Source organism: Psittacula echo (genome assembly GCF_963264785.1).
Source record: "Psittacula echo genome assembly, chromosome: 27".
In the NCBI taxonomy this organism is placed as follows: Eukaryota; Metazoa; Chordata; class Aves; order Psittaciformes; family Psittacidae; genus Psittacula; species Psittacula echo.
Window position 1 is genome coordinate 1191397 of NC_137762.1, and position 16970 is coordinate 1208366.

General features: G+C 48.0%; 1 protein-coding gene across 1 annotated transcript in view; it reads right to left on the reverse strand.

Annotated features, from left to right (window-relative positions):
• Positions 1–1094: 1094 nt before the first annotated feature.
• SCN8A (sodium voltage-gated channel alpha subunit 8) overlaps positions 1095–16970 on the reverse strand; it is a gene marked incomplete at its 3' end in the record, with an annotated part of 41657 nt that continues 25781 nt past the window's right edge. Inside the window, exons 15-27 of the mRNA XM_080635552.1 lie at positions 16716–16889; positions 15706–16062; positions 14519–14989; positions 13885–14002; positions 13241–13395; positions 12511–12684; positions 9184–9306; positions 5791–6075; positions 5414–5467; positions 4446–4583; positions 3966–4070; positions 3027–3297; positions 1095–2242 (exon numbers count right to left, since the gene is read on the reverse strand). Coding sequence (XP_080491678.1) covers positions 1095–2242; positions 3027–3297; positions 3966–4070; positions 4446–4583; positions 5414–5467; positions 5791–6075; positions 9184–9306; positions 12511–12684; positions 13241–13395; positions 13885–14002; positions 14519–14989; positions 15706–16062; positions 16716–16889 — 3573 coding nt within the window. The remainder of the gene's footprint in view (positions 2243–3026; positions 3298–3965; positions 4071–4445; positions 4584–5413; positions 5468–5790; positions 6076–9183; positions 9307–12510; positions 12685–13240; positions 13396–13884; positions 14003–14518; positions 14990–15705; positions 16063–16715; positions 16890–16970) is intronic.

A 16970-nucleotide genomic window follows, 5' to 3' on the forward strand; every position in this document is an offset into this window, starting at 1 on the left:
GTTGTATCATCTCCCCTTGGATGAGGTCCAGAGCAGCATTGAGTTTGGTTATTCTATTTTAATGTGCAAAAAGATGGCAAAAAAACCCAAATAAAAAGACACGTATTAAACACACACACACATATTTCATCTCCTCGCTGTACTTCTGCTTTGTCTCCTACTGGTGGCCCTAGGAAAGGGCGCTAAGAACTGGGAGGTACTGGTGAAGGGCATGGTTCTTGTTAGATCCCAAACCCAGTGGTACCTTGTCAGTGGAGTGCCTCGACTTTATGGCTTAACACACTGCTGTGGACAGGTTATTGTGTCTCGTGGTTTCATGGTTCCTCATGCATGGTCCCTGGTCACGGCATGCCATCATGCATTGAACGAGCACTTTTGGGGGGGGAATCAACCTGAGCTGGCCCCAGGCTGAAGGTACCCGATGACCCCATCTCCCAAACCAAGTAAAGCCCATGGAGAAAGTAGAATGGAACTAAGAAAGACCAAAGAAACGATGAGAACTGAAGGGCCTGGGTTAAATGGGGCTTTGCTGCTTTGTTTTGCCTCTTTTTTTGTTCTCCTTGTTTTAACTTTTTCCTCTTTTTTTGTGTGTTTTATGGTTTTTTTTTTGCTGCTTCACTAAATGCAAACCTAGCTTTGCAGGAACAAACCCTTGAACACTGTGACTTTGGGGGGGTTCTTTCCAGAAGAATCATCAACAAAACAGGGAAATCAAATCCATTTTAGGGGCTGCTTTGGACAAATACAGGAATCCCAGCAGCAGGTTTTGGTTCCGGGGGGGGGGGAGTGTGTGGTTTAGTTTGCTTGTTTGTCCTAAGTTGCATTGACTGATGTGGAACATGCAGTATCCACCTGCCCAAACGAGAGAAAATCCTTTGTTAATCCTTGTTTCTGGGGGTGTTTAACTGGTTGGTTGCAAAGGGTCCCTTCAAGAGGTGGGAGCTCACTGCTTTAGATGCAACGCTGTCACACAGGAAGCAGACTATGTTTGGTATAAGATCTTCAGGTAAGTGTCTCCACAGCTCTTCCATCTCAGGAAGTCTGTAAACAACCTTTTTGCTTGCAAACAGTCGGACCTGTACGATTCCACCGGCTCAACACTTGGATTCCCTGACGTCTTTGGGCCTCTTGGCTCTTTCCCGTCTCCCCTCCTCTGCCCGTTGCTGCTTCTCCTTCTCAGGTTTGGTTACGCTGTCGTACGACGGGAGGGATGCGGTCGATGGGGTCCCCTCCTTCTTCTCCCTGTTTGCTCCCCCGTTTTCCAGCTTTGTGGGTACGGGCCTTCGGCTGATGAAGCCCCGTCGTGCTAAGCGAGCCCTGTAAGCCCTCTGGATAACCACCGCTGAAACCTCTTCCTGCTTCCTCCGCAGCGTGGTTGTGATAGGCTCATAAGACACTTTGGAAGGGTTGGATGCCACAAATCTCTCCTCCATCTGTTGTCTGAGTATATCCAGCTCCCCACTGTCCCCCAGGACACGTTTAGTGAAGGCAAACAGGATGTCTAAACAGTGGATCCTGTCTCCACTTACCATAGGCAGGTCCATGGCAATGAGTTCGATGGTGTTGGGTTTTGGGACGCGGAGAGGATGTTCCAAAGCATCAGCAAAGTCTGCGAGCTTGCTGTACTCTATGAACTGGGTGGCATCGGGGTCAAACTTCTCCCAGATCTCATAGAAGGTCTCAAAGTCATCCTCACTTAGCGGGTCCGCACTCTCTTCCGTGGCCACGCTGAAGTTCTCCAGGATGATGGCAATGTACATGTTGACCACAATCAGGAAGGAGATGATGATGTAACTCACAAAGAAAAAGATCCCCACAGAAGGGTTCCCACAATCCCCCTTAAAACCACTCCCGGGGTGCTCCTTGTCTAGGTCGCAGTCAGGAGGCCGGTTGAGGATGGGCAGCAGCAGGCCATCCCAGCCAGCGGATGTGGTGATCTGGAACAAGCAGATCATGCTGTTGCCAAAGGTCTCAAAGTTGAACATATCATCTATGCCAGCCTCATGCTTGACGTAGGCAAAGTTTGACATGCCAAAGATGGAGAAGATGAACATGACCAAGAAGAGCAAGAGGCCAATGTTGAACAAGGCAGGCAAGGACATCATTAAGGCAAAAAGCAAGGTGCGGATTCCTTTGGCTCCTTTGATCAAGCGCAGGATACGTCCAATGCGAGCCAGTCGGATGACTCGGAAGAGAGTGGGTGACACAAAGTACTTCTCGATGATTTCAGCCAGGAACATTCCTAAAGAAGAGGAGAAGGAACAAGTGTGACAATGGAGACAGGAGTCTGCCGCTGCTTCTGAACCTAGCCGAGGGGTTGGACACCTTGGTCACCGATCAAAGGCTTCACTTTGGGCATCTTCAGGTCTTAGCCACATGCTCTGGCTGCCTGAATAGTTCTAAATGGAGGGGGACAGAGGTTCAGCTGCAGTGATTCATTGCACCTAGATAAGGATGGATGAGCTGCTTCTCGGAGGCAGCTAAGCTCTCGAAGCCCAACTCTGCCATGGGAGTCAGGCCATGGACTCTGATTTGGAAAGGGCTAAGGATGTGTAAGGTGGATTACCTGAAGCATCAGACAAGCCTAGATCTGAGTTTTAGACCTCAGGTCAGCCTCTGTCACTATGCCTGGGCAGAGCTTTGTGAGGGACCCTCTGGTACCTAGCAGGTTACACCTATTTTACAGACTGGCCACTAAGAACAGCCCAAACCCATTGGAGGCAGCTGCTTGCTTCAACATCCAGCCAAACTGAAACCCAAAGAGCAAGGCAGGAAGCGCTGCAGTGCAGACAGGGAGAGGAGCTGCCACCTGGGTCCCTCCACACAACTGGAGCTGAAAACCAGAACAGGGGGAGGAGGGTGCATTAGTGAGGACTCGAAGCTGCCAAGTTCTGCCCCAGGTCTCTTCCCAAGGCTACAAAGAGAACACTGAAGGTGATCTGGAGGCACTCCTAAGGCAAGCCCGTGCTCTACTCTGCAAACACCAAGCCTAGCACTCAGAGACCTCCAGCCCGTGTCACACTTACCCACGATGGACAGAATCACAACCACGAAGTCAAAAATGTTCCACCCGATGGTGAAATAATAGTGCCGCAAAGCGAACATCTTCAGCACACACTCACAGGTGAAGAAGATGACAAACACCAGGTTGATCCAGTAAAGGATGTCCTCCATCTGCTTGCTTTGTGTGTCTGTCTCCACCATCATGGTGACCATGTTGAGGCAAATGAGCATCATGATGACTATGTCAAATGCTTGCTGAGTGACAAAGTCAAAGACAGCTCCTTGAATGCGGTTCTGTGCAACGGGAGAGAAGCAAGGAACAAAGTGAGTCAACAAAGGATTCACGGTGGAAACAAGGATGAGGACATGGAGTTTTTAGCATCTGATGAAGCTTTCAAAGCAAACTCCAGCCACAATTCGATCTGCTTATGGGAAAGGCAGGAAAATCCCATTATTTACACCCCAAACATGCTACCACAACCCTATGAATCTTCCTTTTTGTTGGGACCAAAGGCAGGGTGATGTACTTCCATTCACCACTGCAGAAAGCAGCCAGCTCCACCTTGCAGTGCTGAGCGACTGCAGCGTACCTGAATTGGATTTCAACTGCCTCTTTTGCAGCAGGAGGCCTTATCCACAGCAGTATCACATGCAAGGAAATGTGCTTAGCTCTCAATCAGTGCAACCCACAAGGCTATCTAGTTGTCCAAGCTCCCTCCCACTAACGCCAAGAGGCCTCCGACTCTATAACCTCTCAGCCAGATAGGGTATGCAGATTGAGTCACGTGCACTGATTACCCTCAACCTCAGCTGCAGCATTTGAACCTTTCCCAGACAATACCTGAATTCTAATGACAAGAAATGGTGACGTGGAGTCCAGTGTGAGACGGAACAAAGGATGCTTTTGGAGCCAAAGCTCCTTTGAAAGTCTGCTCCTTTAGTTCCCTTTCTAACATACTCACCAGAGGTCGAGGAATGGGTTTCTGAGGCTTCTTTGAGCCCAGTTTTTTCATGGCATTATAATATTTCTTCTGTTCTTCAGTCATGAAAATATCTTGACCTCCAAAGTAAAGGGGCAAAAGAAAACTGGTTACAATCAGCTCCTGCACCAGGAGGGAAAGCAGAAGCATCCTAGCTAAGTCATGAGGATCCTTGCCACATGGGAAGTTGGTGGCAGCTATTTCAGACTGAACTAACGTATGCTAATACCCAAGGTGTACTGAGATTTCCTTTAAGGAAAGCAGAGGATTTTAACCTACAAAGACCTTGGTTATTGCACAACATCCCCCCCATCCCCTCTACCTCGTCTGGGATGAACAGGGAGCAGAGATGTCGGGCCATTTAGCAGGTACCTCATACATGCAAACCCATCAGCCTGAAGACTCAACATCCCTCTAACAGGTCCCAGCTCCCCCATTGAGCAGCACACAGAGATCACTTATCTTTTTCTTTTGTTGATTGAAGTTGTCAATGATGACACCAATGAACAAGTTGAGGGTGAAAAAGGAGCCAAAGATAATGAAGATAACGAAATAGATGTACATGTAAATGTTGTCCTCGTACTTGGGTTGCTCTTCTTGCTGAAGGGGAGATGAGAAGAGAAATAAATGACATTTCAAAGGCATCTTAACAACCAGAGTCAAAAGGAAGCTTGGTTCCAGGTATTCCCATGGAAAGGCAGTCAATGCTTTGTAAAGCTGGAGTTATATGTGGAAAACCACGTCCTCACACTGCTTAAACTGACTTGCACTGTCAATGAGGCCAGTGCCCGTAGAATAGACAGAGATTTGCAGGTCCTGAAGGATTTAATGACAAGCACTGTCAAACTGAAGGCATCATCCTTTCTTTTGAGGAGGGGTGGGGGAGAGCATCAGCTGAGCAAGAAGAGAAGAATGGGTTTCTACCCTGTCCCGACACACTTGTTTCCAGTCCTGCATTGAAATCCATTTCACAATCTTCTCATATAAAACCAAGAAAAGGGGGAGAAAAGGAATCAGCAAAAAGGAACTGATGGTGCAGGATTCCAGCATGCAGGGACAGGAAAAGTGCCTGAAGGAAGAGCTCCAACCAGACATCATTCCAAAGCTGGATTCAAACCAACACTTGGGCTCCCATGTAGATGCAAAGGTTCATGGAGCACCTTCTGGCTAATTCCCCTCCATAAGCAGACAACATCTGTGTTCCTTTCCTCCCTGCAGCTCTGCTCCTGCAGCTTCCCTGCCCCTGGAGCAGCCAGAATCACCCTGCTCTTTTCAGGACCTTCCTGAGCATCCTCTAACTTCTCACACTAACACAGCAAATGAAACCACCACAGCATTAAATACAGAACACAAGCACAGGTCTACCCTTATTACTCTTGATTTTACCAAAGTCAAACATTGGGAAGCAAGTTTGTGCTCATGTACTTTACCTTTCTGGAATCTACTGCTGCATACATGATGTCCATCCAGCCCTTGAAAGTAGCCTAGCAAAGAAAAGACACCTCCTCTTAGGCAGAATTCACCCCAAGGGAAAGAATATTGCATTGAACTTCAATATTGCTTCAATTACTCTCTGAGTCTATGATAAATGGGTCTAAACAGGTTTATTGTTGTCTCATGGAAGCTTGGGAAGAGTTGGAGCCACTTGTGAGTAGGCACAGGGCTGAAAGAACAGCAGATCCCAAGTGGGATCAATGGAACAGCAGATCCCAAGTGGGATCAATGGAACGCTGGACTTGACGGAAGCAGTCAAAGTGCATCCGAAGCGGCTTGGATCTCCCAGGGAGATGGTGAAAGCCAAACTTACCACCTGCAGAAGAGCCAGATATCCTGCGCCAACGTTGTCGAAGTTGATTTTGACGTTCTTCCATCGGATCTCGGTGGAGTTGGGTGGCATCAGCGCCTCGCAGTCTGTCTTGTTGTTAACAATATCTATGTCAAAGCGCTCCTCAGCTGTTTCATTAAAGCAGTAATGATACTTCCCAGCAAACAGGTTAACCCCCATAATGCTGAAAATCAGCCAGAAGATAAGGCAGACCAACAACACATTCATAATGGAAGGGATAGCGCCAACCAAGGCGTTGACAACCACCTGTGTTGGAAGGGGTGGGAAAGAGTTTCAGTATAAAACACAAGGCAGGAGACAGCAAAGCATCAGTACAGCTCTCTTTGGGGCGGGGGGGGAACAGGAGGGAAGGCCACTGGCAGAGCCGTGGCGTTGAGTCCATGTGGAAGTTGGCAATGAACTTGTTCCAAGTGGTAAAAGGAATTCAGCTTAAAAGCCACCTCCTGAAGCTCTGTTTTGGCAAGAAAACAGGCCAGTTTGTCCCATTCGCTGTGGTTTGAGGCTGGGTTCTTCAGTGAAACAACAGCTCTTCGCAATAGTCTCACTTGCCAAAGGGAGAGGGGGGCTTTATGCGCGAGGCTCAGACTCTCTTCTTAGCACCAACCAGGCTCCTAAGCTACGATTGACTCAGAGCCAGGTTGGAGGCCACTTTTGCTCCGGGATTCCTCAGCCAGTGGCCCTGCCGGCCATTCCCCGCTTGCAAACAAGGCTGTTAGCACTCGGCAGCCTGCCTCCTGCTCCCACCTTATGGGACTGGTGGGGACAGGAGCAAGCCCAGCGTTGCTCTGTTAAGACTAAGCAGTGAGTTGCTGTCAACATCAAGATAGATCTGTGACTAAGCAAGACCAATGATGGTGTCTCAGGCACACAGCTGAGCATGCAGCTACGCAGGCTCAAAAGGACAGAAAAGCCATGTTCCTTCCTCCAAAACACACAGAATGGGTTTTGCCAGAGCTCGGATCTTCCATTTGAGCCTTTTCACGGTTTGGGAGCACCACAGCACTGAGCATCCCTGGCCAACACATGACCCAATGTAGGCTTTTAATAGAGTTAGGTCAGCAGGGTGCTAAATCCTTGATCACGGTCTCCTAACGCAGATCCCTTTCATAGATGAACAGAATCTAAACTGGTTTCACCCCTTTGCCTTAGTTTGGAAAGGCTGCTCCATCCCCATGCTCTAGACAGTGGCATTACAACAACCGCTAAAGGATGGGATGAAGTCAGTGTTCAAGGCCAGGTTGGACGGGGCTTGGAGCAAGCTGCTCTAGTGGAAGGTGTCCTTGCCCGTGAGGGGTTGGAACTGGATGATCTCTAAGGTCTCTTCCAACCCAAAGCAGTCTAAGGTTCTACGATCACTGTAAACCCCATGAAGCATGAAGAGTCAAGCCCTCCACACAGACTCCATAGAGAATGCCTTTGCTTTTACCCTCCCTTCAAGCAAATAGGATGCTCTGCTGCTGAACACCAACCCAGGAGCGGTGTGCCTCTTTAGATCCTTACAGATACCCCTATGGTGCTTTACTCCATTCATCATGGGAAGCAAAAACCTTTCATGTCCTCATGGAATCTGGTCACTTGGAGCACGTTGAATTTATCCAGCATAGAACAGAGAGAAGGAACATGGCTTTTGTGTGCAGACTGACAAAAACACATGCACGTTTCATAGCATTACTGTCAAACTTCCTGAATCATTTCAGAGCAGAGCAAGCTCTTGGGAGTGCAGATTACTATGGAGTAGAGAAAAGCAAAGAACTACATTTGGTGTTGCCTTTGCAAAGGCGTTTCAAATCTCTGGATTGTACTGGTTGTATGGGGCAGCATCACTTCAAGTCAAACCAAAGGGAGAAGAATTGGGTTTAGGTGACTGACAGGGTTCTGGTTGTAACTGTCTATCAATTTGGGTGGAAATCCCCACTCTAAGCATGGGAATTCTTTGATTTTGCACTAGAAATCACAGCTTCTGTCTGGCACAGCTTAGGAACAGCTTTTAATAGCTACAGGTTTAGTGCTGGGCCTTTTCCTTTGTGATCATACTCATAGGTGGGACCTGAACCCAGCCGAGCAACAGCTCTGGCTTTGCATCCATGGGCCGGCATTAGTGAATAAAGCTTCGAATGAAGCTAACTGACACCAAGAAATAAGAGCAGGATAACATTAGGGAAAAGAAAACCCTCTTTGGATTTGTTCTGTCATTTATTCCTATGGCTTCCTATGGGACTGGAGGATTCCTGGTTAGCTCCTTGCCTCTCTCACCCTGTATTTTGTGCCCCAGCAGATTCAGAGGAGATCAGAAGGATCCAGGTGGAACTGCTTCTAAGGTAAAATTGTGACTGCTATTCCCTTCCCTTTTAATGCATCATTTTATCTCTTCTAATACCTCTCATTGGGAGCCAACTGGGATTTAGCACGAAGGAACCTACGTTATTGTTCTAAGAGCGAGAGGGAAACCCATGAATACATCATAGCCTTCACTTCTTGCATGTTCTAGCTGATTTCAACCCCAGATGGGAAACGAAGGCACCACAATAGAGACCATCAGTGGCAAAGCAGTGAGACACTGCAGTTGATTTCCAATCCCCAATTGCTGTCTACCAATTTGAGGGAAGCTGGTTAAGTTCAATGCTTTGCTTGTGCTTCGGTGCTAGTTCCACAGTGACAGGACAAGGGGACCATAAAGCATGGGAAAAGGGAGGGAGTGGAAAGGAAAAGCTTCACTATCAGACAAGGCTTCCAGTCGCCACCAGACTGGACCGAGAACAACAAGGTGCAACAAGAGGAATTCAACCAAAGCCTTTTTTCAATGAGCTGAGCTCCCCACCAGTCCCTTCCTGAAGGCCTGAGGGATCCAAGGAAGGAAGGAAGCAGCCTTTTACCCCCTTGCAGGCAGATTGCCCTTTTAAAACCCCCTCAGATATGGTCTTTGAATCCAATTCCACCAGCGGCCAACGCGGTGAGGGGCTGGAGACACTGAGGTGGTTCCAATTCTGCTTCTTTGCACCTGGTGATTCTCCCTAGGTAGAAGAAGTTACAGCTCAGAAGCCCCCTCGGATGCTAGAGGTAAAAGCCAGGCTAAATGAGAACAGCCAAGTGTTAACATCATCTACGAATGGCATGTGGTTTGGGCCAGAACTGAATGTAATGAGGCAGCTGAATGCATCTCCCTTTCTTAAGAGGGGAGGGTGCAGCGGTGGGCAGGGTGAGGGGACATCCACGGTGGGTGATCGAGTCAGCAGCTGCATCATGATTCTCTTGGGAATTTGGGGCTTTTTCCACCAGTTTTGATCAGTTCTAGCATGCTTAAAAAAGAAACGCTCCACAGGCATGCAGAAGGATCAGCTGCTAATGGCATCTTACCCTCATCCCCTCAAATCGGGACAACGCTCTTAAAGGCCTCAAAGCTCTTAGTGTCCTAAGGGACTTTATGGCACCTAGTTCCGAGTAGCCCAGGGCATTAGCTATAAGGCTGACTAAAGAGACCTACACAGAAAATAGAAACAAAGGCAAAAAAAAAAAAGGAAACGAAAAGAGAAAAAAAGAAAGCAAATAAAGAAAGAAAAAGGGAAACAAAACACAAAAGGTTCCAGACTGTTAGAATGAGTCCCCTAGCACTGCTTGCCCCAGAATAAATCCCGAAGACATGCCACCAGCTGCCTACTTCACTTGACTGAAAGGACCTGGAAGGAAATAATGCGGTTGAGAAAGGCATAAGAAAAGAATAGAGAGGGGAAAGGTAAGTGAGAGGCAGAGACACAGACGGAGGAGGGGTCTGTCGGAAGGAAGAGCCCAAACGATGACAAAAACCTTACCCTCGCCCTTTACTGGCTGCAGGATCCCAGCGGCTCCCATTAAACTTAAGCCAGACAAATGTTAAAGGTACCTATGAGAAAGAATACAGATAAATACACACACTGCACAAACTGCCCTCGACTCGCACAGCAAAGCCACCGTGTTCACAGAGCGGGGCTGCTCCATCCACGGCCACGGCCTTCGGGGACGGGACTCAGCACTGAGGGATGGGGCAGCTCATTCCAACTGCTCCTGCCTGGAAACCCAAGGACGGGCTCTGGATTCTCTGCCTGTAACACACAGCAAGCGTCGCGCACTTGCCGGAAGGCGCAGTGCCCTTTGTGAGCATCGCGGGCCAGGAGGAGGATGGGGAAAAGCCCATGTTAAACATGGGCAGGATGAGGTGCGCAGCGACCACGGGGTTGCTCGTACACTGAAACCACAACACAGCTGGGGACAGGCTCCTGGATCCAGTTTTCAACCACAAAGACAACACAGTTTCTTTAGCAGCCTGGGATCAGATTTGGGCTCTTATGAATTCCCCCATAGCCTTTAACCAGGGGCCTGCAGGATTAAACCCTGTTGTACCAAAAGCCTGCAACTTGAAGCCATCTACTTCTAGCCCTGGCACGTGAGGTCCATTCCCCGCATGAGTCAACTCCTTAGATTAGACCAGCCATGACCTGGCCATATGGAAATAGTATCTCCAGGCACCATTTCATCAGCAGCCCACTATCTTCCAGTTTTGGCTACGAGCACATAACAGACACAGATAAGAAACAGATATGGCAACCTTTTTTTAAGGGGAAAAAAATAAAAGACATCAATATACAGCAACAACTAATGGAAAAAACACGAGACCTCCTCCTGCAAAAGGTGGCTTTTAGTTTAATCCCCAGAATAGACACTTCCTACTTATCATTCTTCTCTATAAAAAGGGATATTGAGATAATAATGTGAAACGAATCACATGGACAATTCTTATTCCACACATAGTCCACGACCAGATTTCAAATGCACAAGCATGTGGGAAAAGGTGGAGATTTCCTCTTATTTTACTGGTGGTGCACCAGACTTTTGCTGTCTTCATGTAAGAGCCAAACCACGCGGCAACTTACGGCAACGTGGCTCCGGGTTTTGCCACGTGGGTTTCAAATGACACTGATTTAACCCAGGGTTGTCCCAAAGGTTTACAGCAAAGCCTTTGGGAAGCAAAATCAGGCTACTCAGGAAGGGACCAAGCCCACAGCAACACCCCCTGGTCCCAGCTTTCAAAATACAGAGGGATGGGCTATAAGAACCATATAGAGAGAAATGCAGTGATTTACGCTGTACGTAAAATACAGGGTCCAGGCTTCACTGAATCCTCAGTTTTAGAGCTTCTTCCCCTTGGGATAATGCCTCACTCCCAAGTAGGAAACAACCACAAGGGCAGTGAAGTGACTAAAGGCTGTTTGAGCTTTCATGGGCTCTTTGCAGTATTATTCTCTGGGGACACTCTGACAGGAGACACAGCAGGCACCGATGGCAGACAAAAGGAATTCCAGATTGACTGAAAAGCAGAAGCCTTCATTATTACCCAGCAAAAGACTTTGTCTTCACAAATAGACCCAGCAAGCTTTGGGAATCAGAGGAGCAGTTATGTGACAATGCTAGCAAACCTGAAAAATAACATTCAAGAGGGTTGTTATGATGCAAAGGCTTATTGGCTATTAGTCACGGCTGCCACCCTGCCTTCACTTGAACCCCAGCCACAGCACGTTAGCAAAGTGGTTAGAAAGTGTGATTTAAGAGGCACAGACACACGTGTTCTCTCCCTGTAAAGGCACTACCTGCCTGGGGAGTTCTTTCTCTTTACTCCAGATGCTCGGGAAGAAAATGAAAGTGCACTTTGTTCCCAAAGCTGGAACTGGACTCGCAACACGGAGCCATAAGGGCTGTGAATGCTGCTTTTGTGCTCAGCTGCTGGTTGTCTTTCAGTAGAGTGCAGGAGAGATGGTATCTCACATTAGTTCCCATGTTAGCACTTGTGCTTCATCTTAAGGCAGCAAAAGAGACAGAGGGCTATTTTCAGCAAGGAACAGTTACTGCTTCAAGACTTGTGTTAAGGGAGCAGAGGACTGGGAAAAGAAAGGGATAAATGCAGTTTATTGGAAACGCAGACACTTCTGCCCTGGAATTCCAAGCACAGCTCCTCCACCTACTCCAAAATATTCCCAGAGGGATAATGTCACTGGACAGCAACTCGGTGTAACTGGATCATCTTCAAAAGGTTTCAAAGGAGAAGCTTGGAAGACAAGTCATGTTTTGCTACTTTCTCTTAGGGCATTCACTAAAGGCACTGATGCACAAGGGATGCGATGGAACGTTTTAATGCAATCCCAGCATTGGGGAGTCTGAAGTTCCTTGTTTTGCAATTCTTTGGACTCTGAGTCCTACCAAATTCCAGCATTTTCTGCTGTTGACAGCATAAATTGCATTCATTTTAAACGCCCTCACTGTGCTCCAAGGCTGGGCTCAATGTTCAGAACAACAGAGCTTGGGATGGGAAGATTTTGCCTGCCTCATCATTCCCCCATCCTTAAGAACACAAAGGACTACAGAGGAAGGGTGGCACCAAGGAATACAACGTCTGACCAAGCTCTTCCACTCTTAACACCTTCCAGTAGCTGAAGATGTGCTCGGGCCTCTCTGAAACAGTAAAACAGCACAAGAGCCAAGGGCTGGAAAACCCTCCTTTGCCTCTGCAGGCTCAATAGGACCCCAAGAGACATCTGGGATTGAATCCATGTAAAGGGTATGATTCAGTCAGGGCATTCCTCAGAAGAAAACACTACCCCAGCATTCTGCTAACTAATTCCAAGCAGCAAGAAAGGAGGAGGAGAGGATACATACAGCCACAATGAGGAAATCCAGCCAGCACCAGGCGTTGGTGAAGAACTTGACGAATCCATAAGCACACCACTTCAGCAACATCTCCAGGATGAAGATGTACGTGAAGACCTTGTCTGCGTATTCCAGGATGGTCCGGATGGTTTTCCTCTGTTCTATGTAAATATCCTCAAACGCCTGGGAAATAACCAGGTGCTCATTTCAGGCAGGATTTATTCCCTAGTTTCCCAGCAGCTTATTCAAACAGCCCCGAGATTAGCAGCACAATTACACCTTTACACAGTGCGCCTTATGTAGTAGCTGCCGCACTACTCAGCACTTGTCAAACCAGAATAAACCACCCCAAAACTGAAGTCCTGACTAAATGATGCAAGAACAACTCTGCCGTGTAGGGATGGGAGCACAACCTTTCCGGCTAAACCAGTTCAGCAACTGGTACCATACTGGAACAGTTTCTCTGCAGCTCAGCACATCCAAAAGTCTGCACACTGGTGCGGACTTTGGTCCTAAAGCTCCTAACGGGTGCTCGATGTTGGTTCTTGTATAACCCCAGCTAACAAATAGCGTGCAAACACACACAGAGAGGGATGGTTTGGACCTATGGAAGCACCAGGCCAAGTGGTTCTGCAAAGATGGGAAAGGGAAGAAGGGGAAACGTGGAAACGGGACCTGATTGATGCTGCCCTGGTCCAAACCCCCCCGTTTCCAGGAGCAGAACCTGCCCTGTACTCACCAGAGCACCGCTGCTCAGGAGGATCATGAAGATGATGAAGGTCTCAAACCAGTTATGTTCCACGATGAGGAAACAAGTCTTCCTCAAGGTCCACCACGACTTCCCCAGCCCCTCCTCAATATTGACCTGGCAACACTTGCAGCGCTGCGTGCACCCTGCAATGGGGACAGCGCACAAAGCAGGATGAGCCCACACGCGGTCAGGGAACATGGGAAGAACACGAAGTTGCCATTGTCTAGAAGCCGTTTTGATGCCAACAATATTAAATAGGCTGAGTTTCAGTTCAAACTCTTATTCTCGAGGATCTGATGATTGCTTTCACCACCTCTGGATGTGGGCACCTGAATTAACATCATTTTGTGATTGGATTTGCTGAGGTTTCCGTGCCGTTGACAGCAGAGAAATGGAAAACTTGCTGATAACATAACCTTGAGCCATGTAGAGTATCTTTGCCATGGGAATACCGGTAACGGATCAGTTGCTGAAAGACATTAATGCCAGCGACAGACGGGGGAAGAAAAACCTCATCTGAAGCCAAATTCTTCTGCTTCCAAGTACTCACAGCATCAGTTGCACACAAGATCAATGTGCCCTACCTATAGGTCATCTACACCCTTGCAAGGCAACTCCATCTCCAAGCTTACCTTCTGTGAAGCAAGCATCGGGGTCCAGATACTCCTCTGGTGCCTCCACAGGGACTTCTTCCACTTCAGGCTTGATGTCAATGGTGCTACCTTCAGAGGAGCTGGTTTCATCCAGTTTCTTGAACACAAAACCAAAGCCAAGCCAATCCATCATTAGTTCCCCCCAGAACATCCAATCTCAGGAGGACTCAGCCATTCGTTCACCAGAGGGATTGGAACAAAAGCTGGTTCCTCACTCCAGCTCATTGAGATCCTGACTCAGCTCCCATCTCACATTAACAGGAGTATGAAGTATTTCTATTCTATATATTTAATAGTATTTACATTCTATACATGAAGTGTATAGAAAATATATATTTATATTATGTATTTATATTATAAATACATACTGTATTTACTTATAAATAGGTATTTATATTATAAATATGAAGTATATATGGAATATATATTTAATAGCATTAGTGGCTCTCCGTAGAGCAACCAGCACAAGAAACTTGTGCCTTGAGTGCAAAGACATCATAATATAGCTCCAGCACAAACCTTCTGTTTCTATCTAGTTCTCCCTCCCGAGATGCTTCCAGGCCCTCACACCAGCACTGAATGACCAGAATGCATTCGGAGCATCTCCTCCTACCTCTTTGCTGCCATCAGGATCTGTATCACTGCTGAAATCTTCTGTGTTGTGATTTTCAAAGTCCGATTCACCTACAGCAATGGGTACCCGGACAGTGAGATTGGGGTTATTGATGAAGGACATGTGATCTTCATCTATTATGTACTTCTCCACACTGCTCCCAATTCCACTTGTGGTGCCATTGCCATTCTTCTGATAATCAATGTCTCTGTTGATATCAGCCCCTGTGTGGTTAGCGATGCAGTTTACCTTCTTGTCATACAACTCATCCAAGGGTTTGACCTCATCTGCCTCCCTCTGCTTGAAATGAGCCTGCATGAACTCACGCACTTTTGCCTTGATCCAGGCAATGCCCTTCTTGATGCGGATAACAGAGATCTGCAGGTTGTTCATCTCCCCATCATCATCGGTTGCTGCCAAGTTGTCAGCGCTGAAGGAGCTCAGGAGCAAGGCTAAGAAGAGGTTCAGCACCTGGAAGAGAAGAGGTTGAGCTTGGCAGAGCTGACCCAGGAGCATTCAGCCACCCAAGTCCTGCTGATGTTAAGAAGGAAATGGGCCAGGCTGGGTTCTGAGCCATAGCTCCTTGCCCACATCCAGTGGCAGCTCCCTTGGTGAGACAAATCCTCCCCGAGCCAGCTCACAGCACTGCTCTGAGGACATGCAACTGTTCACGCTACTCCACTTGCTTCCATGGGCTTTCCTTCCCAGCGTTCCAGACCAGAAGGCAGCAGCATGATCTAAGTCGAACCTCCCCCACAGGGGCCGTGCAGCTTCCCCAGCCCATCCCTGCGCACATCCACCCTCATGACTGCGCTGGTGGGCAGATTCCAGAAGGAGCTTCCAGCCCCATTTTAACACCTCAGGACCTTCCTCTGTGTCCCAAATTGTTGCCATTTGGAAAGGCAGCTTTGGCTTCTTTGAAGCTTCTTTTCTGCCCTGTAGCTGAGGGGTTGCACCCCCTTTTAGTGCTTGGATGCTTTATTCTTGGTAACTGTTTAAAGCCCACCAAGCAAACCACATCCTCAACGCTGTGCTCCCAAAGGCAACAGGCTCATAGGCTGAAGGCCATGAAGCACCCCACCGGAGCCAGAACAGCCTCCCAAATCACGACTCCCTGTCTGTGGTCTCCCCATGTTCTACCCCACCCAGAGGCAACCAACAAAGCCCATCAGTAACCATTTACTGACCACTAAGTTGCCGATGACCATGACCATCATGAAGACAATCAAGCACATGGCCTGTCCCGCTACTTCCATACAATCCCACATGGTCTCAATCCATTCCCCACACAACACACGGAAGACAATAAGGAAGGAGTGGAAGAAATCGTGCATGTGCCAGCGGGGTAGCTCACACTCCGGATTGATCTTGCAGACACACTCCTTGTAGCTTTTGCCAAAGAGCTGCATCCCCACCACGGCGAAGATGAACACGATGATGGCAAGCACCAAGGTCAAGTTCCCCAAGGCACCCACTGAGTTACCGATGATTTTTATCAGCATGTTCAGAGTGGGCCAAGACTTGGCCAGTTTGAAGACTCGCAGCTACAAAAAAGCCAGAAAACACAACCAAAAAGGACGTTGAGTTGAGCTGCATTGAAACAGAGGGGAAAAGCAGGCAGAACTTCCTACGCGGCAACCACCTCGTGGTCTATGAACGCGTAAGCCCGTGGCTATGGTAGTCCTGGCACAGCCAGAGCCCACAGTCGAGGCTGGATTTCACTTGGGGACAGGGTTTCTGGAGCTGGATGGAGGTGGGAGTTCGGTGCTCTCAGAGCATCGGCCCTCAGCTGAGGCTCTCTGCACCCAACAATCCAAGCCTGAGGCTTTCAAAAGCCTCCTCACTGACAGCATCATTTAAAGCACGTAAAGGCTGCAGCTCTTGAGCACTTTTATTCTCCTGTAACATAGAAACTACCACATTTGATCACACGACAGAAGCGGTGCTTTCTGACATGGTCTATCTCTATTCATAGCCTACCCCAAGATACCTCCCAAGTCATCCCTCATTGCCTAAATGCAGCCCGGATCTCACAAGGAGCAGTTGTGAAGTAAGAAGAGAGCACAAAAATGACACCATTCCACCTCTGTCCTTCCCCAAAGCAGGAAACAAGGGGGCTTTGCCTTTTCTTACGTAAGGAAAGCTTTCTAATAGCTCCAGGACAGTAACATTCCAAAAGAAGTGGAACATGGAATACCAATCGGAAAGATCGCAGCACAGAAAGTCCTTCCACATCTGCTAGACCCAGCTCCATTAAACTGAGGGAGACAATAAATCCATCAAAGATGTTCCAGCCTTCTTGGAAATAATAGTAGGGGTCCATGGCAATGAGCTTCAGGAACATTTCTGCTGTGAAAATGCCAGTGAAAACCTGGAATGGGGAGAAGAGACAAAGAACAAAGATTCATTTCTGCTCATCTCCTGACCTTCGGGCTCAACATCAGCCACTGAG